The 27,597-nt window shown below is 38.3% G+C and overlaps 1 protein-coding gene across 3 annotated transcripts; it reads left to right on the top strand.

Annotated features, from left to right (window-relative positions):
• Window positions 1–318: 318 nt before the first annotated feature.
• plekha6 (pleckstrin homology domain containing, family A member 6) lies at window positions 319–27,419 on the top strand. 3 transcript variants are annotated; one of them, XM_077726553.1, is made up of 27 exons: window positions 319–484; window positions 2,634–2,717; window positions 3,133–3,247; window positions 3,544–3,648; window positions 4,017–4,089; window positions 6,585–6,685; window positions 14,639–14,820; window positions 14,954–15,472; window positions 15,587–16,067; window positions 16,290–16,376; window positions 17,306–17,359; window positions 17,572–17,667; window positions 18,887–18,955; window positions 19,196–19,276; window positions 19,445–19,594; window positions 19,776–19,871; window positions 20,399–20,510; window positions 20,592–20,731; window positions 22,292–22,459; window positions 22,824–22,899; window positions 23,181–23,284; window positions 23,845–24,003; window positions 24,359–24,511; window positions 24,737–24,870; window positions 25,102–25,250; window positions 25,949–26,052; window positions 26,888–27,419. In XM_077726553.1, exons 1-27 carry the CDS (start codon window positions 453–455, stop codon window positions 26,906–26,908), a joined length of 3,645 nt encoding a protein of 1,214 aa, XP_077582679.1. In that variant the 5' UTR covers window positions 319–452; the 3' UTR covers window positions 26,909–27,419. The 3 variants fall into 3 exon arrangements, with proteins under 3 accessions (XP_077582679.1, XP_077582677.1, XP_077582678.1); XM_077726551.1 differs by lacking the exons at window positions 319–484; window positions 2,634–2,717; window positions 3,133–3,247; window positions 3,544–3,648; window positions 4,017–4,089 and adding an exon at window positions 6,229–6,420 and having other exon boundaries at window positions 17,584–17,667; XM_077726552.1 differs by lacking the exons at window positions 319–484; window positions 2,634–2,717; window positions 3,133–3,247; window positions 3,544–3,648; window positions 4,017–4,089 and adding an exon at window positions 6,229–6,420 and having other exon boundaries at window positions 14,705–14,820; window positions 17,584–17,667.
• Window positions 27,420–27,597: the final 178 nt, after the last annotated feature.

Below are 27,597 nucleotides of genomic sequence, written 5' to 3' on the forward strand. Positions count from 1 at the left end.
ATTCAGCACATTTCCAGATTTCTTCCCATTTACCCATAACACAAAAACCTGCCACTATACCAGGAGCATGTGTATCAGTGTGTAAAGTATGCATAGGGGGCTGTAAAAGACATTCTATATGTGTACATGTACAGTATCAGCTATGGGACAAGTGAATACGCTGAGTGTAGCATTTCTTTGGCAGAAAGCAGGGAGTGTGTTCGTCTGACCGAAGAGGAGGGGGCTAAATAGAGAAAAGGGGGAGGGTGAGACAGGTGAGGAAACCAGCAGCAAAAAGAGAGGGAGAGGCATGCGGTCTGAAGGAGAAAGAGGGTGGCAGCAATATGACTCCCTCCCCTTAGCCATCTTTTCGCAGCTTTACCCCTTTCGATTCTGCTCTACATCTGTCATCCTTCTGTCCATCTGTTTGTGTTGTCCCTCATACTTTTTGTACATGAGTGAACCAAGGGAGGATGCTGAAGTTCCGTGTGGACAGGAGAGCAAGGTAAGGTGATGACGGAATGGAGGAGGTAACATTGTGGGCAGGGACAAGATGAGAAAAAAGGAAGGAAGGTTAATAGAGAGGAGAGGATGGCCAGACGGTCTTAGGTCAGAGATGACTGCAATGCAGTAGCCATCAAAAACATTGCAGAATGATAAGCTAACTGTGGTTACGTAAGGGTCCCATGCTTTGTGTAGTGAGATGTAGAAAACAGCAGCTCTGTAAATGAATTTGTGAATCATGTGGCTGTATGGTGACTGGCTTTTGCTCAGTCTCCTCCTCTTGTGATTTGCTCATGGCGTTTTCAAGGGTCCTGTCACAGTGCCTGTATAGTATACAGTGTGATGTTTATCTGCAGGGTTTTTGCATCATTATTATATCATGTGCGCTACAAATTAAAGACACTTGCAAAAGTAAATTAAGTCTATTTACGCTGGCATGGTTTTATATGAAGGAATGTCTCTAATGCTGAAACAGTAAAGCAGCATTTTGCTGACAACAAAAGTATTTTTTTCTCATATGCTTTAACTCACTGGCTGTCATTGACCAGAACAAATACTTATATGTTTATACAGACATCATATTTTCTGTGGGATTACAAGTCCCCATACTGTTGACAAGGAGAAAGGGTGTTATATCTGATTAATAAACAACAACCACAATGGAGTGTTCAAACTTTCTGGACAAGTAAAATTCCCAGTAGGAGGTGAATGGTTTAATGTTGGCAATGTTGAGGGATATGTTGGACTTTATCATTTCTCCTGACCACCTGTTTACTATATTTACTATAAGTGTGTCATTACAGTAATAACCAGGTTAGCTCAATCTTACCCCAACTGAACTTGGGCAAATGGCAAGCTACACTCCTAATTAGTCATGCTAATGAATCTCAACTATTCACAGTCTTTAATTAACATAGAAAATGTATTTTTGAATGTGGACATAAAAAAAAAACTTATGCTTGAAAGGATCAAGCCAAGAATCAAACTGCCAGGCCAAAAAGATGCCCCATCATAACTTGATTCTGAAACGTGGCAGGATTTTATCATTTTCAGGAGTGGAGTTGGCTTGTTTGGCATAACATCTGGCAGTTGTTAATAGCTTTTTGTACTTTGTGAAAAGAGAGAGACTTGTGCGTGTTGATCCTCCCCTCAACTTAATCAGCAGCTGCCTGTAAATAGGTTTGTAGGTTAACCAACATGCACACACATGCATGCATGCATGCATGCACACAACAGACAGAATTATTCATTTGTACTTGAAAATATTATTTCTGTTATTCAGGAAGGATGACATCCTTGACTTGGACATTTTGTTTGTGTGGCAAACTTTTAATGACAATTTTCACAAAATGTATGCCATTATCAATGTGTGTGTCTGCTGTGATGTCATGAAGTGATTCAACTGGGTTGAGTAATGTCATAAAATGTAAGGGAGCTATGATTAGCTGTGAGCCAGCGTATTTTATTGTTGCCTAAACCAACACATGGATAGAGAGAATGTTTCAGGTGTAGTAACACATGAATCTCAATTGTGATGAAATAGGAATACACCCAAAAATGTCTTGGATTAAATGTAATAATAAGCTTTTATATTTTGTCAGTGAAGTGAGATTAAAAGGCAGGGTTTGTGACGCCTCCTTTTTTAATGTCCTTAAAATGTAAGTCAGTCTATCACTCTTACTTAACTGAATATAATAGTCCCATGAAATGACTCTGGCATTTATGGGTGAAAATTCCCCAGTCATTTCACAACCTTTAACATTATAAACAAACTTTACTGTATTGATATTGAGTTCAGCAGGAGATCAAATCTTATTTATTTCATCTAGTTTTATTGGAATTTAATTTATTGGTCTAAATTGTCTATGCATGTAACACAAAGTGTAACACATCTTCCTATGTATATAATGTGTACACATGACAGTTTTGCCTTTGTTTTCTTTATGGAATTATGCTCCATCTTCAGTATATGTATTTTAAAAATATATTTGATTGACCTATGTCAACACCGTCATTAAAGAAGCAACATAGAGAGCCCATACCAAAATTATCCAAGTAATTATAATAAATGAAAGAAATCTGAATGTCCTAAATAACATCTTATCTTATTGTTATTTTAATCTCTAAATTATTCATCTCTCTGTTTGCAGTCAATATGACACCAGTGGACCAGCTGGACCAGGAATGAACACAATCCAGCTGCAAGAAACTGCACCAATACACACCAATCTGCAGTGAGTTAACACTCGCTATACACAGTTTAATTTCTCAGCATAATAATTCTGTCTCACGCTTCACACACAATACCTTCTTCAAGATATTGGAATACAAGACTAGCAATAGTCGGACAATGAATCACCCTTGCAAGCTGTGTTTCAGGACATTTCCATTGCGATTTACAAATGTTTTACTTTAGGGTGCTGAAAGATTAGATAACAGTAACAAGCTTTTCATTAGGTATCTGAGGCTATTACGGGTCAGCAGTGAGTGGATTGCGCTCTGGATTTCCAATAAAGTATTGAAGTACATACATACTACTTCATTGGCAATGTAGAAAATGTGACTTGTTTCAGCTGCATTTGTTGAAAACCACCCAAACCGCAAAGGTAATTTATTACATCTTGACGTCTTTTTTGTGTGTGTTTTTAGAGGCTGTGATTTGATGATGAAAGGGAAGGTGAACACTGCTACTGAGAAAAGCAATTACACTAAAAGTACAAGCATGGTGTCAGACCTGTCTCAAGAAGTTCAACCTTGTGCAAGGGTAAGAATTACTATATGATGTAAATGTAATTTGGCTATGTATAATGCAACCCCATTTTTGGAGCCACATGTACAGATAGTGACGTTATGGTAAATAAAAATCACTAAGAAAAGTGCAAAAGTGCTTTTGTGCTGTTATATTTTGTCCTCATAATTTTTACAATGCAATTATTTGTAAATTGAAAGCTCAGTGACCCATTGGTTTATAAACTTCTGTCCTTAGAGTATTCCTCGGTGCTTTCACAGCCCAAAGTATGGCACTCTTAGCAATTTGTCTTCTCTTTTCCTGTCTGGCAGACATCCCGAACACCAAGGAAAGCAGCGACATTTGGCAAACGCTCCAATTCCATGCGCAGGAATCCTAAAGCAGAAGTCACCAAAGCAGGATGGCTTTATAAGCAGGTACATTTTTAGACCTCCTTAAGGAAGGTCTAAAACTTGCTTAATTTATTTTCTACTTCATAAAGTCAAATATATATATATATTTTTCATGGATGGATCAGAATTGAATTAACCAGCATATCCTACATATGTACTATAAAGTAGAGCTTGGGATTGACACAGGCCTGATTAATTTGATTATTAAATGCCGAAATATTGTTGCCTGATGGTTCCTAGTTAGCCATAATATACTCAAGTATTTTATAACAAATAGTATAACAAATGCTCAATATGTATACTATATATTTAAACTGCAGTCCCGCAATGTAAAGAGCATACTTTTCTATGATATGCCCATAATCAGTATCAGGGATGTGTGTCCCCACCAGGCAAGCAGCGGCGTGAAACAGTGGAACAAGCGGTGGTTTGTCCTCTCTGACAGATGTCTGTTTTACTACAAAGGTGCGTGCCTCTTGTTTTCAACTTTGAAATGTGTCCCCAATTGCATTTAGCTGATCCGTGACAAATTAGTTGCCAGCAGGAAGCATAACCCCTTTTTTTCTTCACTTGTGACCACAAAAACATACAGCAGCAGTAAATACTACAAAGTATATCAATCACAAATCTTAAAAGGAGCCGTCAAAGGCAGTTGTTTGAATGAATTAGTGAAGTTTTAAAACATGTTACTTTGTTGAATCAATCACTTTTAATGGTTTATCAAATGTTCTCATTTGTTTTACTTTTGGGTCGTAAGATTGTTTGTTTGTATTTTTGAACAACAACTACGATTTCTATTCCTCGCCTTGTCGCAAATCTGTTTGGGATTACTTTTTAACTTAAACTCTTGTGCTTGGGGATTTGCTCTTCATTCTGGCCACGTCTTTTTGTTCCCTGCCTCTCCTCTGTGTGGCCCAGCTGTATTTTTGAAAAGAGTTCCTGGTGAGAGGGAAGAAAAAGAGGCAATAATGTGGCCAGTGCGGTGTAGCAATGTGATAGCTATGCCAGCAAAGATCTAACCTCAAAGAATGGGCATAAGAAAAGCACTTTTGTGCGCTGTCCTGTGATTTATCAAGTTGCCACTACCCATTTTTTAAAGCACTGTGCTGTGGTTGGCACAGCAATGTTTCGTTTCTTTTAAGTTTCACCTATAGTTGCTGTCAACAAATTAGTCACTGAGATAAAAACACAATTTAAAACAAATTATTTCATTGTAGCTCCACTTTTTTTTAAAACTTTGACTGGCATCAAGATTCTTATTAGAGGATTTACCAAAATCACAACCTGCACGCTTTAAGTTGAAGGAATGGTTGTTTGTCAAAATCGTCCCTGCATCATGTATTAACAAATATACTTGGATTGCAATAAAAGTTAATTAGATCAAGAAAAAATGCACTTTCCATTGCTTCACAAATTGTGTGCTGGATTGTACCTGCTTTTCAGGTTTAAAAAAATATTTAAACTCAGGCCATTGCATTTGTCTTAGGTTTGAGAATTCATAATAGGCCTTCTAAATGATAGTAAATTCTAACCATTTAAAATGATGCAAATCAATTGCATAAAACATTTGCCCAGCACAGTTCTGCATGCGCCCGGCTGATTAGTTGGAGCAGATTCCACATCTGTTTGAATGTTTGTTTTTCCACGTGCGAAGGGTGTTTCTTAAGGTCATGTTTTCATTTTGTCTCTTACTTATTGTTGTTGTCAGCTAATCATAGGGCACACTGACAAAAAAAACAACCATGCATGTTTTGTGAGATGCGATGAAACCATATAACCCAAAGAAAAGCTACATAGGGAGGAGGATAACATGCAAACTCCATAAAAACTACCCTGAAGCCTAGGATTGAACGTTTTAATTTCATAAAGCTTTAATACATGATTAATAGCTTCAAATATTTTGTATACTATTTTCCAAAGTACTGTATAATGGTGGTAAATAATCAACCTTAACTAATAAACACAAAGACTACTGAGGCAAAGGTGTGTCTGCTGTCCCAATATCCTGTAAACAGTCATTTGTAGCCTACATGACGTGGAATTGGTGTGTACAATCAGCAGGTACAACTGACTGATGCCCAAATTCCTGCTGCACTGACTCACACTGGCTGATCACTATCTTCAGTGTGTTTGTGTGTGTACAATTACCAGTTGCAAACCACACCCACACACACACACACACCTATACACACACATTTGCACATGCATGCACATGTAGAGGAGGGATCAGTGTGTTGTGTGATTTCAAAAACCCTTCCCCCTTCTTTTGATCTCTCTCTCTTGCTCTCTCTCTTTTGCTCTCTCTCTCTTGCTCTCTCTCTTTGCTCTCTCTCTTTGCTCTCTCTCTTTTGCTCTCTCTCTTTTGCTCTCTCTCTTTTGCTCTCTCTCTTTTGCTCTCTCTCTCTCTCTCTCTCTCTCTCTCTCTCTCTCTCTCTCTCTCTCTCTCTCTCTCTCTTTTGCGCTCTCTCTCTCTCTTGCTCTTTCTCGCTCTTTCTCAATACTCAACTAAACACACACCAGTCAGCAGCAGGACGATTGGCCATGCGGATCTATACGTTCTTAGGCTTAAAGGTAGGAAAAAATAAATAAAATGTATCCCCTTTTGCATCTCTTTTAAAAAAATCATGCTGACATTCATTATTCATTCAACATGAGTGGTTTTCTTTTCCAGTGGTCCTATTTAAGACCACTGGATTCTGATGTTTAGGAGACGTTAGAAGCGTTTGTCACACAGACCATGTTTGAAAGGATCATAATGGATATCTATTCTAGGAAGCTGTCACCGTGGGTAAAAAAGTGTGTGATGCAGGACTGGATTCAATCCGACAGCACTGTCTTTTCCTAACATTTCAAAAAAAAAAAGCTCAGGGTTTTGCTGCAGTCCTTCAGTGCATCACTGACCTCGTTCTTTTGGTGCTCATTTAGAAGAAAAAAAATCACTATCATTTTCTTTTACACAGATGAAAAGGAGGACACCGTGTTAGGGAGTTTGCCTCTGCTCAGTTTCCAGATTGGTGGAGTACAGCCTTTGGATAACATCACCCGCAAGTTTGCCTTTAAGGTCAGTAAACTTATAAGCAAAGATTGTGATTGGGCTTTGGAGAGCAAACTGGTACAACTGGACAGCATCATTTTCTGCACCACTGAATAACAGACCACAGTGAAGTGTGTGAATTGTTTATTTTAGGGGAATGTAAAGGGGGTCAACATCACAGTGCAAAGTCATTATATGAGCGCAACTAAGCTCATAGCATGACTGTGCACGTATCATGAATGTATCATATAATTTTCTCGTGAAGAAATTATTGAATTCCAGTTAAGTGTGCATCATCCCAATTATTTCCCTGAAAAATAATTCACGCCACTATTTTTACTTAAAGGTATTGCAGTTCAAATTATGACATTCTTAGTAGAGTGTAAATACGATGTTAACACATACGTAGATATTAAAAAAAACAGTCAGTGGCAGTCATATTCTACATTTTTTTGGAATCTGCTATTGCTAGGTTTAAAATGAGAATTGCTGAGTAGAGCTTTACCTGTAAATGGATGTGTGAAACTTGGTTGCCTTTTTTTGTATCTAGATGAAATACACTAATTGACATATTTTTCATAATTTTTGACATATTTGTCTACATTTACTGTAATGTTTTTTTTGTCCAGACATTTTTTTTAAATGCTATGAGTTTCTGTCATCTTTCAGGACTTATTGTTGACTTTTTTATGGCATACGCAGGATGAGAACAAAGTCCAGAACATGTCGCTTTTGTGTACTCATACGCACACACACACACACAGACACATTCACACACACATTTCCTTATACACTCGTAGTTTGGCCTGCCAATGCAAATACACTTAGCTTTGACCGCTTGTCATGAGGCTCATTTAATCAATATTGCTCATTGAACATTTGGTACTGTTTACTATCTAGTTTCAATGTAATGCAGTTAATATTAACAGGAATTCGTTGAATTTTCCATATACATGGTATTTTATCAAAATATAGTCCATCTACCAACGTTTTACACCATTTACATCCAAAATTAGACAAATTTGTCACCTACGACATCTGCCAGTGATTGTGTAAGCATCAAGTAAAATATCAATGTTCCATATACTAAAATAAATGTGATGGTGATGCAACTAAAAAAAGAAGATCCAAGAATAATATATGCTATTTAATGTTGTGTTTATATATAAAAAAAAAAAAAGCTGCTGGGAGCTAAATCCGACAGTTTCATCTTGATCACAGTCTAATTTTAATCAAATACACACAGAGAATCATCACGGTTCACAGAATGTAAGACTCAATACCTTCTATTAATAGCACACATTGGCAAAACGCTAACATTAAAAAAAACTATATTTGTTCAAACCCTGAATATATCCGCACAATATATCTATTGATATTAAATAAAAAGAATTGGAAGTGCAAAATTCTATTGTGGTTTGTCACCACTTGGCATGCAGTAAAAAAATACAAATTTATCAGCTCACTGCCTGACATTTCAGTTGACTTTGACCAAGAGGTGTGGTTCATCCTGCACTGGTTGTCAACCAATAGCAGTGCTCGCGTAGATAAACAACAATTTCTGTTCACATTTCCAAATTAGTCTTATATGGGGCTTTTTAAGAATTCAAACTTTTTCAATTAATCCCAGCATGCTCTGGAAATATGGAAGGAAGCTAAGGTACCCAGCAAAAATACATGCAAGCACATGGTGGGAAAAAAAGCAGGACACCAATATTTTTTATTATTTATTTGAATAAAAATCACTTTTAGTTACTTTTTAATGTATGAATAACATAGAACAGGTCTGTTAATGTTTTTTCTTCTCAAATTGAGGGTATATAAATATATAATGATATAAGTATATCAATATTTTTACCTTTTCAGCCACTATTTTTGAACTATTCAACTTGAAACTAAAAACAACAAAAAATGCAAATTAACATAGTACTGAGGCTAAAATGTATACAATATTTTTACCTTTTGAGCCACCTTTTCTGAAGGATACTACTTAAAACTAAAAACAAACAAAAATTGCAAATTAACATAGTACTTAGTACCCCCCAGCATCGGAAAGACCATTGATTTATGCATCAACAATGACACAACCTAATTTGAAATGTGCAACGCAGTGGAAGCATGGTGAATACAGATGCCTCCCAGAATAATGTTCTATTTTTGAGTTTCCTGTTGTATATGAAGTTAGAGGGCCATCCGTTGTAGCATTGGTCATTCTTCTTGCCTTTTAGTGCAGGCATTTTGGATTCAATTCCTGCTTGGCGGTAGTGTGATTGGTTGTCTGTTTCATTGTGCCATGCAATTGGCTGGCAACCAAATCAGGGTCAACCCGGTCTGCTGCCCGTGATTGGCTGGGATAAGCTCCAGCACCCCTCGTGACCCTTGTGAGGACAAGCATTATGGAAAATGAATGAATGCATATATGGAGTTAGAGTTTTAACACTCTACACGTAATCTGGCTTACTCCCTTAATCAAAAATGTATGTTTGGTGAATAGAATAATCAGCACAGAGATAATCTGGTTGCCTGTCTGTTCTGATTGACTGGTGATCAATTCAGGGTGTTTTCCACCAGTCATTCAGAATATTAGGCAGAGGCTGGGTGGGTAACAGAGGAAGTGGATAATTAGTAATATGCAATTGATCTTTCTTTGTTTTGAACCAATCAAAATCAAGGTTCTGGATGTTTTTTGGAGCGTGATCTAAATTGATTTGTTGCTGAAAGATTACCAATGTATCTATCCTCCGAATAGATAGTCTGCTAAATTGAATATGCTGGTTACAATTCAGTTGTGCTGGATATCAATTTATAATGATTGTTGAGGGCATTTAATATTTACTCTTTGAGCACGACTTTTTAAATTTTACTAGTGTTGAATTTTAAAAAACTGTTATTCTAGCCAGTCTTTGGGCTTTCGGCCATTTCTCAACTGTGTGGCTCTATGTACACATTAAGTTATAACAGAGGTCCTGTCTAAAGTTTACAATGTCCCTCTGGGTATCATAAAGCAAGATCATATTTAACCTCCAATGTTGACGGATCCAGATACTTCTGTTTATCTACAGTATGTAAAATGACCCACAGATGACGCATGCAAACTGAGGAGGATAGATAGTATACTTCCTAGTAAATCCTAGTTTTTCCCCTGTAAAAGAAAGTTACAGTTATTCAAAATTAGTGGCTCTGCTGACCTTAGATGACCAATTATTATTAAATAGGTCAGTTAAACCTTTTCTCTTATAGGCTGGCAAGACAGTTTACTGAGTCAACATGTCATAAATGTAATGTATATTTTTTTATTTTAATACTTCACACAAAATGTTAAAGTGGTACATACATAGGCCTACAGAAATTCAAAGATAGTGGAACAAAGCTTACAGAATGTGCATTTTGGACACTAAACAGGGGAGCAGACTATTTTAAATCAGTGTGACTACAATCTACTATGCATAGGTTAAATTTTGAGGAAATCTGGGTTCATGTGAAGTATTAAACCATGACCAACAAGATCAATGAAGACATTGGCTTTTGAGTGGCTTTATTCCGTCCATTCAATTCTGAACTTCTCAAAACCTGTTGTACCTGCACTTTTGCTACTAAGCTCCATAGACGGGGTGTGTCCATAGCCAGAGGAGAAAACATACAAGCAGTTTGTCTAAAAGGATTTCAGTATGTTGGAAGGATAATAATGAAACAAAACAACAACAACTTGGTGACTCTGTAAAAGCAGTTTCTGGAGTGCCATAATAACACATTAAGTGTAGATGTAGGCATTCAGGTAAACATTTTTCTTCCAAATTTCTTGCATTACTGTAGGTATGTACAATTCTAAGTCAAATTATTGCTCCACCATAATGTTAATCCTGGAGGTGTGTCAGTGTGGTTTGTGTGGGCAGTGTAGGTATGCCTCACCCTGGCAGCTTCTAGTTTGATAACAATTGTCAGCCTGTCACGTCTTTTTCTCTTTCTTTTTTTAATTTTTCTTTTTAAGTACTGTTCTTTTATAAAAACACAATGGACACATTCCAGGTCACTTTGTCTGTCATAGGTCTGTGGGCGTTGTTTTATTATAGTTTTGAGTCCGTTTTGCAACTGTGAGAAAATCTACAGTATGCAGAGATATAATGTAATGTATTCTTTTGGCATAGCGTTATTGACATATATTAGATTTATGTAAAATGTTTGACTCGGTTCTGAAGATCTCTAGTTGTTTTTGTTTTGTTTTTTCTTCTTTACCTTGCCATGACACATCAGGATTGTGCAATTTGGCACTAAATCGTATGTGAATAAACCTGACACTTACCCTAAATTGGAATTTTGTATGATGTTAGGTTTACTTTATTACGTGCATTTTATCAACAAATAACCAATACTCATTATATTATTTTCTTTATATATTTGATTACTCCATTCTCATTGCTTTAAAAATAAGATGAAAGTCAGGCTATGGGGTAACAAATGACCTGCTTGGAACCTTTAGTATGTTTTATACTGGCAGCACATTCCCTTAATAAGAATGTTCTTCACACATAATTTGTAGGACATCCCCATTCCTTTACTTCAACAATGATTGTCAAAATATAAAACAACCTCAACACCAATTAAATGTTTGACCTTAAACCATACATGCTGATAAGATGCCCTACTTTAAAGTCCGACATCACACCACCTCTGTAGTGTATGTATACCGAATACTATATTTCTCACTACTAGCATTTTTCCCTCCTTGGGTATGAAATGAAGGTTAACTGACAAGGGTGGGGAACAAAGGACATGTATACACACACACACACACACACACACACACACACACACACACACACACACACACACACACACACACACACACACACACACACACACACACACACACACACACACACACACACACACACACACACACACACACACACACACACACACACACACACACACACACACACACACACACACACACACACACACACACACACACACACACACACACACACACACACACACACACACACACACACACACACACACACACACACACACACACACACACACACACACACACACACACACACACACACACACACACACACACACACACACACACACACACACACACACACACACACACACACACACACACACACACACACACACACACACACACACACACACACACACACACACACACACACACACACACACACACACACACACACACACACACACACACACACACACACACACACACACACACACACACACACACACACACACACACACACACACACACACACACACACACACACACACACACACACACACACACACACACACACACACACACACACACACACACACACACACACACACACACACACACACACACACACACACACACACACACACACACACACACACACACACACACACACACACACACACACACACACACACACACACACACACACACACACACACACACACACACACACACACACACACACACACACACACACACACACACACACACACACACACACACACACACACACACACACACACACACACACACACACACACACACACACACACACACACACACACACACACACACACACACACACACACACACACACACACACACACACACACACACACACACACACACACACACACACACACACACACACACACACACACACACACACACACACACACACACACACACACACACACACACACACACACACACACACACACACACACACACACACACACACACACACACACACACACACACACACACACACACACACACACACACACACACACACACACACACACACACACACACACACACACACACACACACACACACACACACACACACACACACACACACACACACACACACACACACACACACACACACACACACACACACACACACACACACACACACACACACACACACACACACACACACACACACACACACACACACACACACACACACACACACACACACACACACACACACACACACACACACACACACACACACACACACACACACACACACACACACACACACACACACACACACACACACACACACACACACACACACACACACACACACACACACACACACACACACACACACACACACACACACACACACACACACACACACACACACACACACACACACACACACACACACACACACACACACACACACACACACACACACACACACACACACACACACACACACACACACACACACACACACACACACACACACACACACACACACACACACACACACACACACACACACACACACACACACACACACACACACACACACACACACACACACACACACACACACACACACACACACACACACACACACACACACACACACACACACACACACACACACACACACACACACACACACACACACACACACACACACACACACACACACACACACACACACACACACACACACACACACACACACACACACACACACACACACACACACACACACACACACACACACACACACACACACACACACACACACACACACACACACACACACACACACACACACACACACACACACACACACACACACACACACACACACACACACACACACACACACACACACACACACACACACACACACACACACACACACACACACACACACACACACACACACACACACACACACACACACACACACACACACACACACACACACACACACACACACACACACACACACACACACACACACACACACACACACACACACACACACACACACACACACACACACACACACACACACACACACACACACACACACACACACACACACACACACACACACACACACACACACACACACACACACACACACACACACACACACACACACACACCCTTACATGTACACACTGCCCCTCCTCTGTTGCTATGTTACTGCGGGGTGGTACTATTCAGTCAGTGAGCCCATTGCATCACAAAGCTGTCACTGCAGTAGGCGGGACATTTCTGTCTTCCAAGATGGAAGAAAATTAGTCCTCCAGCACTAGATTATATATTTTCTTTTAAGACATCTGTATGTATATCTTTTAAAAGGCATTTTTTTTAACGTAAACGTCCTTTCATTTACATATTAGTTGTAGAAGATGACACTGTATCTGTTCTTGATTATCTTTATATTTTTGTTGTGGTGGAGGATATGATCTTTGGGTTGTGCTCCAAAATTTGCATTATATTTATAGACATTGATATGTTAATGTTTTTGATGAGGCATATGAGGCCAAAAGTCTGATTGTTTTTCTGTGCTTTGCCTTTGCTGTCATCTAGTGGTAATTATAAAAAAAGGCAAGTCTGAGTCGTTTGAGATTTGAGTTGACTTCACACAATGTGCTTTTTATTTAGTAAGAATTTTTATCCAATGTGAAAATTTAACTATTGTCAAGTTTCTATTTGAAAGACCCTTTCCCCAATACATATATTAATTAATCCATTAATACTCAACGTGACCTGTATAATCCCAACCCATAACCTTGACCCTTCCTTATCTCTTCTTCCTTCCTTATTGTATTTACCCACCACCTTTGAGGTCTGGCGACCTTCACTCTTTGTTTCCTGTATGGGTATAGAAATAAGCAGGTACAAGTGGTAATTGCTTCTCTCCTTAACTTGTCTGTGTGCCATTATGCATGCCTTTTTTTTTTACATCATAATGCATGTTACTTTGGTTAAAAATGTCCAGAACGATTTTATTTTGTTGTTCCAATACGAGCAAATATTTCTTCCGGAAATCCAGAAGATTCTTTGCAACATTTCCATTGCATGAGGGGAATACATTATTCTCGAATGACTTGAATGACAATGAGAAAAGTGCTCTAAGATGTTTTTTTTTTATTCTGTCTCCATCCCTAGGTGTGGTTAGAGGAGGAACAGGACGAAAATGGCGAGTTGAATACTCCTGCTGTGCTTTGCGTACAGGCGGAACATGCTGGAACAAGAACGTTTTACTTTAGTACGGACAGCTATGAAGAACAGAAGGAGTGGATTGCAGCCATGAGCGAGGCAGCAGAGGTCAACGTTAATTCATCACAGAGGTGTTGCACCTACGCTTACACAGATTATACAAATAGAATGTTTCATACATGCAGCATAATTAGCCGTGTGTTGATTTTGTTTTTCAAAATTTATATAAATATCTATATATATTCATTTATTTTGTCTTTTCAGACCCAATACAGCTCTCACAGCTGAACCGGCCGTGGTGATGAGAGAAACGGAAACTCCAGTTGAGCTGAAACAGCATACAGCACCTAACACAAATGACAACGGGCTTGACGACTTGGAAACACCACCACTGTCAACCGCTTGCTCAGATCAAGTGCACAAAAATGGCAGGCAAGGAGATGGTGTAGGAAAAACTGAAGATGAAGGTGGGGGTCCTGGGCATGTTCAAACAAACCACAATCCAAACGGTTGGAGTAATCATTTCCCTTCCAGTGTCAAAACACCCCCAAACTATGACAGTAAACTCAATGAATCCCAAAATCACAACTCTGGTACACCTGAAAGACAACCAGAAAGAAGTGTCGACTCGGCAAAGGAACAGCACCAGAATGTAGTGCTGAGGAGGGGTTTTGTCCCCAGAACTGCCCCTGAGAAAGTGGCCCAAAGGAAAAGCTCAATGGCACAACTGCAGCATTGGGTTAACCAGCGACGGGTCATGGTTTCTCAGGAGGACATCAATAGGTATACATACCTTACAAAAAAAAATATCTATATATATGTTAAGATGACAAATTTTGGCTTATGAGCAAGCACTGAAAATATATATATATATATATTCTTTTTTTGTTTTTCCAGCCCATCTCATTATTACCCAGCGAGTCCTGGGTTGAATTACTATGGCTACCCTGGTGGACCTCAATATGTGGAGGAGTACCCGCTATACCCAGCAGGAGTTCGACCTGAAAGCATTTGTTCTGTCTCTGCTGCGGGGGGATATGACCATCGCTGGGCAGTTGAGGACAAACGCCGCTCAATGAGAGATGGTCCTCACCACATGTATGGGCCACCAAACCCTAGGGACTCTTGGGGACCACAATACTACAGTGGAGCCGAGAAGTCTATGAGACGTCTTTCCATCCAACCACGTTCCAGATCTGTACCCAGATCACCATCGTTGTTCTCTGCGGGGGCCGATTCACCAGTATCACATAATTTTGCCTCACCGGCTCGATCGCCATCTGCACGTTTTGACCGATATTCGGGGCGGATGAGGGATGACGTCATCTATGCTGATCCATCTGTCTATAACCTGAGGAGATCAATCAGCTCGCCAAAGGTAAGAAAACATTGTAAACTTTTAAATGTATACTTCAATCTACAGTACAATCACAGAACCTTAGTTTGGGATTTTAGGTATTTAATTTCCCCACAGTGGGGAGTCCTAATCAACCTTAACTGCTGATGTATGACAAATGAACAAGTTCACATTTCTCCAGTCTGTGGTGTCAGTCTTGCTTCCATCTTACTCTTTCTTCATTGTGATCTTCCCTTCCTTCAGTATGAGCACTCTGGTGATAGGAGGTCCATAAATCAAGGATTTTACCACCACAACTACCCCGTATCCCCTTCTGTCCACAATAAAATGGTATGTGTTGCCAATGTGCCACAATGCATTTCAGTATAGATAACACAACAGTTCATTTTTAAATACTAGGCCCATTGCTTTGAAATACAATGCAGGTTGCTTATGCAGCTGCTAAGTGTTCAAAGTATTTCTCTTCTAATCATCTACTCAACACTTACCTCTGAGAAGGTTTTCTCTCCTTTCTACCCTTGCGAATACAAGGTGCCTCCTGGTAGTGTTTGGAGTAGCTTGTCAGTTCAGTTTTCAGACAAACGAAACAGATAAAGTGGATGTTTTTTTACCCGTACACTAAAGTGCTGTTTCAATATTCAACTCATGCTTTTTTCATTTGGCATCCTTCGCCTCTAAATTCTTATCCATGTTGTAGTCATTTGTTGTTATTACAATCCCACATACAACATACATTTTCTTTCCTTTTTTTGTTTTAATCTTCAGATATTTAGATGGACAGGGACAATCGTAAAATATAAGTAAAATAGGTCCTTGCATGCCCTTCTATCATACATTCACACACCCATCCATCAGTTTAATTATGTCGATTCTTGAAATGTGGGGCATAATTAACATTTTACCCTCGGTTATAATGCACCGAATGGACACTTTTTATTCTTTTTAATCTTATGTTGGACTCTTTTACAAATGTATTTTCGCCTTGCATAAATATGTTTACATGACCGCATATTAGCTGCGTATAATAGATTAAAATACTATTTGATCAGTTTACTATTTACTGCCCATGTAAATGTACGTATTGTCTATCACATCTAATAACAAATTCCAACAACAACAACCAAATGTGATCATCTTTCCAATGAATTTGACTTGGTGTTTTGTCTGTTCTGCTTCTGCCTGATCTGAAAAGTGTCTGTCAATGCTGCATGTATATGTGTTTTCACCATCTCTGTCACTGTTGCTTCTGCTCGGTTCAGGACGACATATTAGATCTCCAGCTCCAACGCAACTTGGATTATTTAGACCAGCAGGTAGGCACAATCATCTGCATTCTTTGCACAATCACGTCATACACACACACTGTGTCTTTCACGGTTAATGCAGACATTGTCGATCCTTCATTGCACCATCTCGTATTTCCCTTTGGGCCTTCTGAGGATTACTCAAATGATCCCTTTATACAGTCAAGCCCTGCCTTCCAAGTAAGGTTGTTGTGCCTGGGAGGTGTCTGTAATTAATTGAGCTAAATCTTCAGGTACTGGAGGGAAGCCGGTTAATTGGTACTATGGTTACCCGAAGGGTGGAGAGGTCCTCCTCTGCAGCAAAGCTCTGTATACAAGTAAGAGAGGAGAGAGAGAGACTGCAGCAGGGAGGCAGGCTTCAACTAGCAATACTATTCTTAGGATACCAAGTTCAAGAAAATGGGCTCTTTCAATATTACATTTGACTTTCAAAATATTTTGGAAGATGAGTAATTGTATTTCTCATTTAGCTCAAACTACCTTACAATTCTTGCAGATACTTTTATCTAAGCCTGCCTCTCTTTTCTTTGTATTGTTGTCTGCATGCGTTTTTCTTGACAAAGTTGTGGGCATTTTTTTTTTCTGTTTTCCATCACTATGAAATTAGTCTATGGATGAAAACTACAAATCACGTCGAAGGAAAATCACTTTTTAGCGAAGTTTGAAGTGAACGTGAATGATAAAGAATCATTTACAAATAGATTTTATTTTACAGTATTTTCTAGCTCTAATACCAATACTACACATGGCTTTTATGTAATATACTCATTTAAATTGGCTCATGCAGGTACTTTTTTCTCTTTTCTTACAAATACATATGTGCATTTATGTATTGTACTTTTATATTAACCATCATCATCTTGACTAATTTTATCATCTGATTTTACATTGTCCACTTCATGTTTGTTTGTGTGTGGTTTTGCTCTTGTGATATTTGATTTCCGATAACTTCAATAATCATCATGTGAAGTTTGTAGTGTCAATTTGTACTCTCTTTGAATTTACTTTTTTTTTAAATATTCATATTTTCAATATGAATATCTTATTTTGAATTTAGCGTTGTGTGTACAGTTTATTCTTGGAATGTTCTAAGTCTCTATCAAGTGTGTTTGTTTTCATTGTTGATGTTTTACTTGTTAGTCACCTGTAAGATTCTATATTAAAGTATTGATAAATAGTTGTTATACATGAATGCATCATCAAATTGTGGCTGTATAAAACTATATAGTTATTCATCATTAACATGTGCAGCTATGCCTTATGATTACAAGTTGAATTTGTTACTACGTGTAAAAAATATATATATATTTAGTCATATATATATTAAAAAAAACTCCAATTGGGCCTCGTAGCTTAAAAAAACTCATTTCCATCCCAAGGCACAACTGTATAGGTTTATTTTTTTCTTTAAAGAAGTTATGGCAATGTTCCTCTTTGTTTGCACAGCATTCCAGGTTTTGTGAAGCGTGGATTGTATTCAAAAATGTTCCTTTCATATTGAGGAGTAAATATTTTTCTCTTGTTTTTGTTTCATAGGTGCCTCCTTTCCATGACGTCTACAGAGAATTACACCCTACACTGAAGCTAAATGAAATCGAAACTAGTGTGAGTGATAGCCCCATAAATGATCAATCATCTTGCACATCATTTTCAAGTAGATTACTTGTTCTAAAATTAAACATGCTTTAGTGGAAATACACACGTGTAGACTGCAATACATATTCTCCATGTTGACACTGATTTATGCATTTTGTTTGTGATTCTTAATTAATTTGTTGATTACCGTATTATCTCTGATTAGCTTTAATGACAGATTTTGATTGCTTTTGATGATGTCTGACACAGAAACTGTTGGGCCGGCTGTGTGAGCAGAATCACATTGTGAAGGATCACGAAGCTCTGGTCCACAGACTACGGATGGACAAGGTAGAGAGGAAATATATCTAAATTCACCGTGTAACAAATAAGCAACTGAAGTGTTTTTTTGGTTCATGATTCACAAGAGTGTGCAGTTTTGTCTTTTTTTAACGGAACTTTTAATATTTTAAAAGGAAACCTTTTTTTACTGTTGCTATTTTTTGTTGCTGTTTACAGGACAGCTTGGAAGAAGCATTAGTGGCTACTCATCAGGAAATGGAGAAGTACCATACCCAGCCGGGAGCCTTGGAAAAGCTACGATTCAAAAAAGAGACCCTACAAAATCAGCTCATCAACATCAGAGGGGAGCTCTCCCATGCCTCAAATGTAGGACAGTCCTGACATGCTGGGTGGACTTTATCAAATAATTTGTTAAGAAAATTTAGGATCAATGAATGTTTTTTTTCACTACTCTGTACAATGGACCATAACTAAATTTTATACTGACTAACTAATGCGCCAACTTTATAAACAATGCAACCAGAGAGTAACTGAATTGTACTTTCAGGCTTTAACTACCACTCGTATGGAATTTGAAGCATTAGAGGATGAAGCCCATGCTATTCATGGAGATCTGTGGGAACAGCTTAACGCAGGCGTGCAGGTAATTGTTAATCCTTTTGTCTTAAAGTTTGTGATGTTTGACAATGTTTTACAATGAATGCTGTCTAAAAATTTTGACTTATTTTCTTCTATTTTGCAATAGTGATTCACGACTTTATACAATTATGTAATCCATATAAATTAAGGAAAATAAATGTGTCATTTAACTATAGTGTCAACATCCTGCATAGTCTTGAAAATATTATTGGTGAAATACTTTTATTTGTTGATTAAATTACATGGTTGTATTTGATGTAACTCAATCGAGGGCTTTGTGGAATTTGCATGTGTTTCTGCGGGGTTTCTCAGAATTCTTTGTTTTCCTCCCAAATTCATGCATGCTTTGCTAATTGACCGTTTCAAATTCTTCCTGGGTTTGAATGTGTGCAAGATTGCTTGTTTGCCTTTTTGTCCTCTCTGCTTGGCCTGCTACCAATTCCAGGTCTACTACGGACCCTCATGAGGATAAGCGGAATAGAAACTGAATGAACACGTTTTTCTTTCTCTCTCTTTTTTTCATTCCGGCAGAGTGAATTGGTTCGAAGGCACATCCAGAAAGAGTTTTGGAGAGTTCAGGATGTTTTAGAAGGCCTACACAAGAGTCATTCATCAAGAGGCACAGATACAGCAAAGCACAAAGGTATCGTCTTAAGCTAAATGACAAGGTTAACTCCAAATTCAAGTCTCTCAATGTGACCTTTCTCATTCTCTTCTTCGGCAGTGGCCAGTGGTGCTCCAGGCTCCTTTAGCACCAATAGTCCAGCCAGTCCCCTCAGCTCAGTAAGCCTCACCAGCCCACTCAGTCCATATTCCCCAGTTCCTGCCTCCCAGATCTCCCCTTCTAAACAGCTGGGACCGGAGGTAAGCACCGGACACACCCAGCAAGGGTTAAACCCCTTTTCAACACCTGTCTCACACGCTAGAGCAAGATGCATTCCTAAACCCCGTCCCAAATCTTGCATAGTGCCTCAATTGTACACTGACCCCAAGCCCAAATCAAGACCAGCAAGTTATAGAGAACCAGAGAAAAGCGTAACTGCAGAAAATACAAACAAAAGTAGCTCTCAGACCTACGAGTGTACATGTCCTCGTTCTGACTTAGCTTTTCAGAGTATGAATGAGTCCATGGGTAGATTGGATACAGTTATTGAGGAAACTGAGCAAAATATTACATGTAGAAATAACTCTAAGTTGAACAAATATGTAGATACGTCAAAATCCAGGGATAATGACTTCATGCATTTGCAATGCCAAGACTTAAATCTCTATCAACATTCAGATAAGGTAGAAGGCCATATGCGGCTCCAAGATTTCGGTTGGCTTAATTCAACTGTTTGCAACCAAGAGGTCAAAGTCGGTCTAAGAAAAGATGTATTTCCTGATTCACTCAATGCATCTCCCTTGTTGCAAAGACATTCAAATGATCAGGAAAACGTCTTATCCACCAGACATTTATCAATGCCTGAATCGTCGATCTTGCTTTTCCAAGACATTTTTCAAAGTAACGTGTTAATGTCATACTTTGATCCAGATCCTTATGCACCCTCAATTGCCTATATTAGAAGCGATGACCCAGAAACTCAACACCATCACCAATTATCCCAACTAACAAGTAATGCTAATACTCATGATGATACCAAGGTGCTCAGTCCCAGCTATAATAAAAAGAAACATAACAAAGATCCAATTGTTTCTGATTTGACACCATCTGAGTCACCTACTCATCATTCAGATAAAGTGTTTTTGCAGACTCATCTTTAGAAATCTTTCAACCTGATTATGATTGGACTCGCGATCATGGTTATTCCATCTGCATCCCTGTTTTTATTTGAAAATATGTAATATGTGATAGTTAAGTGAGAGAAAGGAAACCAATAAAGTTCCTGCAAAGTAAAAACAATAGATTCGACACATGACAGACACTGTCATTGGTGATTGGACAACCCCAAACCAGTTACACCATAGACAGTGTGGAGAAAGATGTCCAAATAACACAAACATTTTAGGGAAGGTTGATGTATTTATTATTTATGTATTTATGTGAGGTACTACATAGGCCTATATGTGTATTCTAAATTATGTTTTTAAACACTCTAGTCATAGTTCTGTATAAAATAATTGTTTTTGGTGGTCCCAGCCGATGTAGGCGATGAATCTCTTTGCACTTTACACATTTTCATAATCAAAAGGTTTTGTGTAAAGTTTTTAAATGAAAACGAGGAAGTCATGGGCATATTTTCCAACGCTATTAGTAAATTTTAGTGATAGGCATTCCTTGGAACATGCTTGTTTCCACTTTCCTTTCTGCTCTGCATTTAGCTTGCTTGTCATCACTTCCGCTTGATGCGCTGGTGTCTCTTGCTTCAAACCTTTGTATTTTTTGCCTCTTCTCTGCTCTTCCCTGGGCTTGTGGTGATTTAGGAAAGTGCACCCCCAAGGCCCCCCCTTCCCAAGTCCTATTTCCCTTTGAATCCTTCTTCCACCCCACCCCCTTCCATTCCCCCCTTGCCCTTTGACAGCACCATCTGGCTACGCAGCTTGGGCATCGATGATGGTTACTTTGATGTTGAAGATTCTTGCATCAGAAAGGTATTTTGGAGATTCTACTGCTGCCCCATCATCATTAAAATCCATCAAATTTGAACTGACCTAACACCGATTAAAATATGTAGTCTTTATATTACTTTATATATCGTCTAGTCTCAGTAGATCATCCCAAACACAGCTGACCAGCAATTAGTTTGTGTTGGAAGAGTATCAAATCATATTAACCATGTAATAAATATATACATTAGTTTTTAAATACAACTGTAGTGCATTAAAATAGTTTGCAAATATTGAATTTATATAAAAAATGGTATTGTAGGGATCATTTATAGGCATGTCATTGCATTTTATAATCTGGAATGTAGTATGTTTAAATCAGTTTAGGTATAGTATTCTTCTTTTACAGATTAAGTTTGGGGAGCAGAACAATATGAGTGGTTCACAGGACCAAGGCCTGGATAGGCAATCAACCATGAATAAAGGTATAAACACAAACGATCAATTGAGTTCTTCATGTGAACTAAAAAGTGCAACTGGTGATTCTTATTCCGTGATTGGTACAAAGCAACTCATGGGATATGGGATTACACTACTAACATACCCTCTCTGGCATGCTTAAATGCCAGATGAAAGAAAAAAAATCTTAACCCAATGCATAATAATTCTGCTTTGTCTAGCATGAGACTATCGTTATCAGGATTAGCTTTTAGAAGCACACAATTTCCTTTCCCACGGTAATGACCAAATCTCTTATTGTTTTTAGTTGGTATTGTCCCTCCAAGAGCCAAGTCACCTGCTGACGACTACTCTAACTGGCCTTCTGGAGTTTCCCGTTTTAATGGCAGAATGCCTAATGGGATTTCGAGGGTAGGTCAACCAACGCTAAGAAGTATTTGCCCCTTCTCAATTTTTTCATTCATCTTGGCTCATTTCCAGACTAAAAATGTTTTTATGCCAAAATATAAAAAATGTGGTGTTGACATGTTTATTATGAAAAATATTCAATTTACATACCTGTTTTTGTTATATCTGCCACATTGAGCAGCAACAATTGAAATAAATTATGCTCTTTAAATGGCATTTTTTTTTACATATCCATGTCATGCCAAAAAACTTCAACTGTTAATTGTATATAGCAAACTCTATTATGCTTTACTCAAGGAGAGATCATTATGTGGTCTGAAATTTAAGTGAACAATTCAATAAAAACAATAAGATTCAAGTCAAGACTTTGAGTTGACCTCTTCAAATCCTGTTAATGCTCTTGATGCTAAGTTTTTCTGATGTAAATAAGAGCTAATGATCCAAGCATCTAAGGCCACGATGTAGGAGGGGAATTAGGTAGTCTAGAAAATTGTAAGAATGGGATGTAAAATTCAAGCGCACCTTTCAGTTAACAATTTTTTCTTTCCTCTAAACTGACACAGGAGCGTCCAAAAAGTGCTGTGTTTCCAGCTGACTTTAGGTCCAAGATGAGTGTGGAGGAACAAAATGAACGAATCCGTCGCAATCAGAGCAGCTCTGTAAGGGAAAAAAGGAGAAGTCTTAATCTTTCAGGCGGCCAATCACCGGCGAGCTACAGAGTGGTAAATAAAACTAATTCACCTATTAAATGTGTACAAATGAAGGACATTACCAACTAATAAATTTGAAGAAAAAACAGTTCCATCACATTAAATGCTGACTTTCTAGTACCACATTTGTGGCAATGGTGTGAATGTGTACAGTACTTCAATTGTATCCTGCTTTTCAAACATAAACTGCAACTAAATGCACTATGCTTTAAATCAAATCAGCAGAACTGTACACACACTTAGACTGGTTTGAAATACAGGCATGCTATCACGCTGTTGGGAAAGGGGTAACAGAGGTTACATTTTTGTTGTTTCTTTATAACTCAAAATTCGAAATGACCTAAAATACCGATGAAAATTTCTGCAGATTCGACGACGGGTAACGGCTCATGAGATTGACATCAAGGGTTTAGAGACAGCAGTCAGAGGTCAGGGAATGGAGTCACCTCGTGAGGAAATTGCTCGTTTGAGACGGTTAGAGGTTGAACCAGACCACTACAGCCTGGACATAAACAAAGAGGTAAAGGCACTCTTATGAATTTAATGCAATTATTGTTTATCTCCTTTGGAACACTGCTGAAAATGAAAAAAAATAGTCAATGGTATAATGTTAAATATGGAAAAGTGTAATGGGTATACTTGTAAATGTCTTTGTGGCACTAGATCAACAACAAAAAAATCCAAATTTTGCTGTTACTGTAATAATAATAATTGTAATGTTCATATAATGTATTGTAATTTCTAGCTAATGGCTCCTGACAAGGTTGTTATCCCGGAGCGCTATTTGGATATGGAAGATAACACCCCCCTGAGTCCTGAGGAGCAGAAAGAAAAGCAGAAGAAACTAGAGCGAATCAAGACTTTGATCGTGAAATCCAAGTATGTTCATGAAAAAATATATATTTCAAGTTTCTGTTGTACACAAAAAAAAGCCATTCGCTCTCTTAGGATGAAACACGATGAAACGCGCTAACTTTACATGATTTCAGACTTCTTGATTTACTGTAAGAGCAAACAAAAGAATGAAATAGTTTTAACAACTCTATCAATAACAGATTCCTCATTTCAGTTCACTCTCATCTTTGTGTTTTTGTGCTGCCCAAATCTCAGTCTGCAAAATGTTGTTCCTGTCCTGGATGGCCCTGTAGAGGGCGGAACTCCTGTCAATTCCCAGCAGCAATTGCAGGAGCAAGAGAAGCGCATTGAGATCTCCTGCGCTTTGGCTGCTGAAGCCTCCCGCCGCAGCCGCCTTCTCTCGGGTAAGGACCACTCTCCACGATTATCCAAATCAAAGTGACCGCTATTATTGAGTATATTGCTAAGGCCACATCGTAAATAGAAACCCTATCATTCGCCGTAGTGCCATTTTCAACATAGATTCCTTATGAGGAAATTGTGTTTTTAATGAAATATCTAATAAGGAAAAAAACAAAAGCTGTACATATCATTATACTCTATCAGTAAGATTAACATTCACAACCTATTCAACAATGTTATTAGTTAAATTTATACATGGATTCCCATGGCTTTTTACCTTTATATAAGAATTTATCTTGGAGATGGTCAACAACAAATTGGTTCAAAATTATGGTGAATATGCTACTCTACCTATTTAGGAAGATGCCTAAATTGTTAGGTTAGAACTTTATTTCATCCCGTATTTGGGAAATTTATTGGTTGCAGTAGCAGGACAGACACAATACACTCAAGACATTGTAGACTTAATACCAAAATGCAATAAGAAAAGACAGAAAAGCAGTTCAGTTATCACAGACACTTAGTTTGCTTGTGCCTGCTTTGTGGCAGAAAGTTCAATCTTGTAACAAACAAACAGGCACACATTTATGTTGTGTTTGCTTGTGATGGAAAAATGCTCCTCAAAAAATGCTCTTGGCTTTGATTTGCTAATATAATGCTTTGTGTTGCATTTGTGTTTGGTTTTATCATTTCACTCCAGCCCAGTGTGCCCCAGATTCCCCCACACCCCAAACCAGCCTGCACCCTCCCCCCTCCTCTGCTGACTTCCCCACCTCCTCATTACAAATGCCTGAATCAGACCAGGTAAGTCACTGTTCACCACATCCAACTTTTGCTCTACCCTGTTTTGACTCACAGCTTTGCTCACTTGCTGAAGATCTCATTGAAAAGTTGCACAGGCAAATGCACCTTTTCACCTTCAATTTCTTTTAAATTGTAGACGTTAAGACAAGAATGTACAATATCTTCATGCGAATTGTAAAAAAAAAAAAAAAGCTTTACAATTCCATATACAGTGGTACCTCGATATACGAGTGCCCTGACTTATGAGCATAGGAAACGTTCGTTTGAGTTACAAGAAAATTGACATACGAGCTCAGCCCCAAAATAATTAAGCTCATATCTCAAGGTACCACTGTAATGCCTCTTTTACCAGAGGTCCTCTTCCTTCATAATTGATTTTTTTTATTGAATAATATAACAACACTTACTCTTTGTCAGTTAGGACTGCCAAGTGAGTGAAACTTTTTTTTAGAAGTACTGTAATATGATTTATGTTGACCAACGTAATATTACACTCAGGCTTAGCAATTCAGAGCATGCCTGAAAACAATTAACACCTAGGGTTCCATTTTTGTACTGCGTCTACATGTGTCCGCCACAGAGATGATGACAGTCGTGGTAAGTATCGGAGCCGTGAAGGGACATAAATGGCGCAATATTATTTTGCCTGGTGCTTGACTTTTGAAAAGACAGTTAGTAGGAATTTTGGGAGAATGTGGTGTAGGTGAAATATAAAATAAAGAGGTGGCTTTTATTTTTTAGACTTAAAATTGAATTGGAGTCCAAACAATGAGCAGACATAAAGGTGTTTTAAAATTGTCTATTTTTTCATATTTTTCCTCTTTACCTCTTTCAGCTCAAGCCCTCTGTGCTGTGAAATTTGACAGAGCATCTTTTTGAGCACTTACTGTTTGAAATTGACAATGAATATTAATTACCTCAAAAGAGAAACTCTTCCAAATACCTGAAGCAACAAAAGCATGACAAGCTGTCATCGTTCTAATGAGGAACCAGAGCATCTCTTCTCTCTACAGACACCTCAATTCAACACCCAAATAGTCAATCTAACAAATACCTATAACCCAAATGGCCAGTATATACAATATTTTCTTTGCATGGAGCAGTACTGGAGCTCTAATGTCTGGGGTTTGTTTTTTTGCTTCAAAATATTTAATACCGTAGGTAAACAGAGTTTAGCTCAGGACAAAGTGAAGTTTACTGATGGACTCTGAATGAAAGAAAGTTAACAATTCAGCTTGGATTATTGAACATTTTATATTAAAACCTGTTAATAATTTAATAATAATATAAATTTGTTCACCCTTGACCCTTGCGTGGATAAGTGTAATGGAAAACGAATGAATGGACAATTTGTTTGCCATGTTATAGTCTTGACTCACACTACCTGCTTTCAGACCCTCTGCATTCCCTGTGGAAATGAATCACATTGGCAGTCATTGGAAAGTTGAATACTGAGGTTTAGTCATTGCGATTTTTACAATTTTTTTCATAAAAGCAAAGGCAACTGATGAATTTAAGGGATAGATAATGCAGACCTTCGATCAT

Source organism: Stigmatopora nigra, chromosome 10, assembly GCF_051989575.1.
Source record: "Stigmatopora nigra isolate UIUO_SnigA chromosome 10, RoL_Snig_1.1, whole genome shotgun sequence".
Classification (NCBI taxonomy): Eukaryota; Metazoa; Chordata; class Actinopteri; order Syngnathiformes; family Syngnathidae; genus Stigmatopora; species Stigmatopora nigra.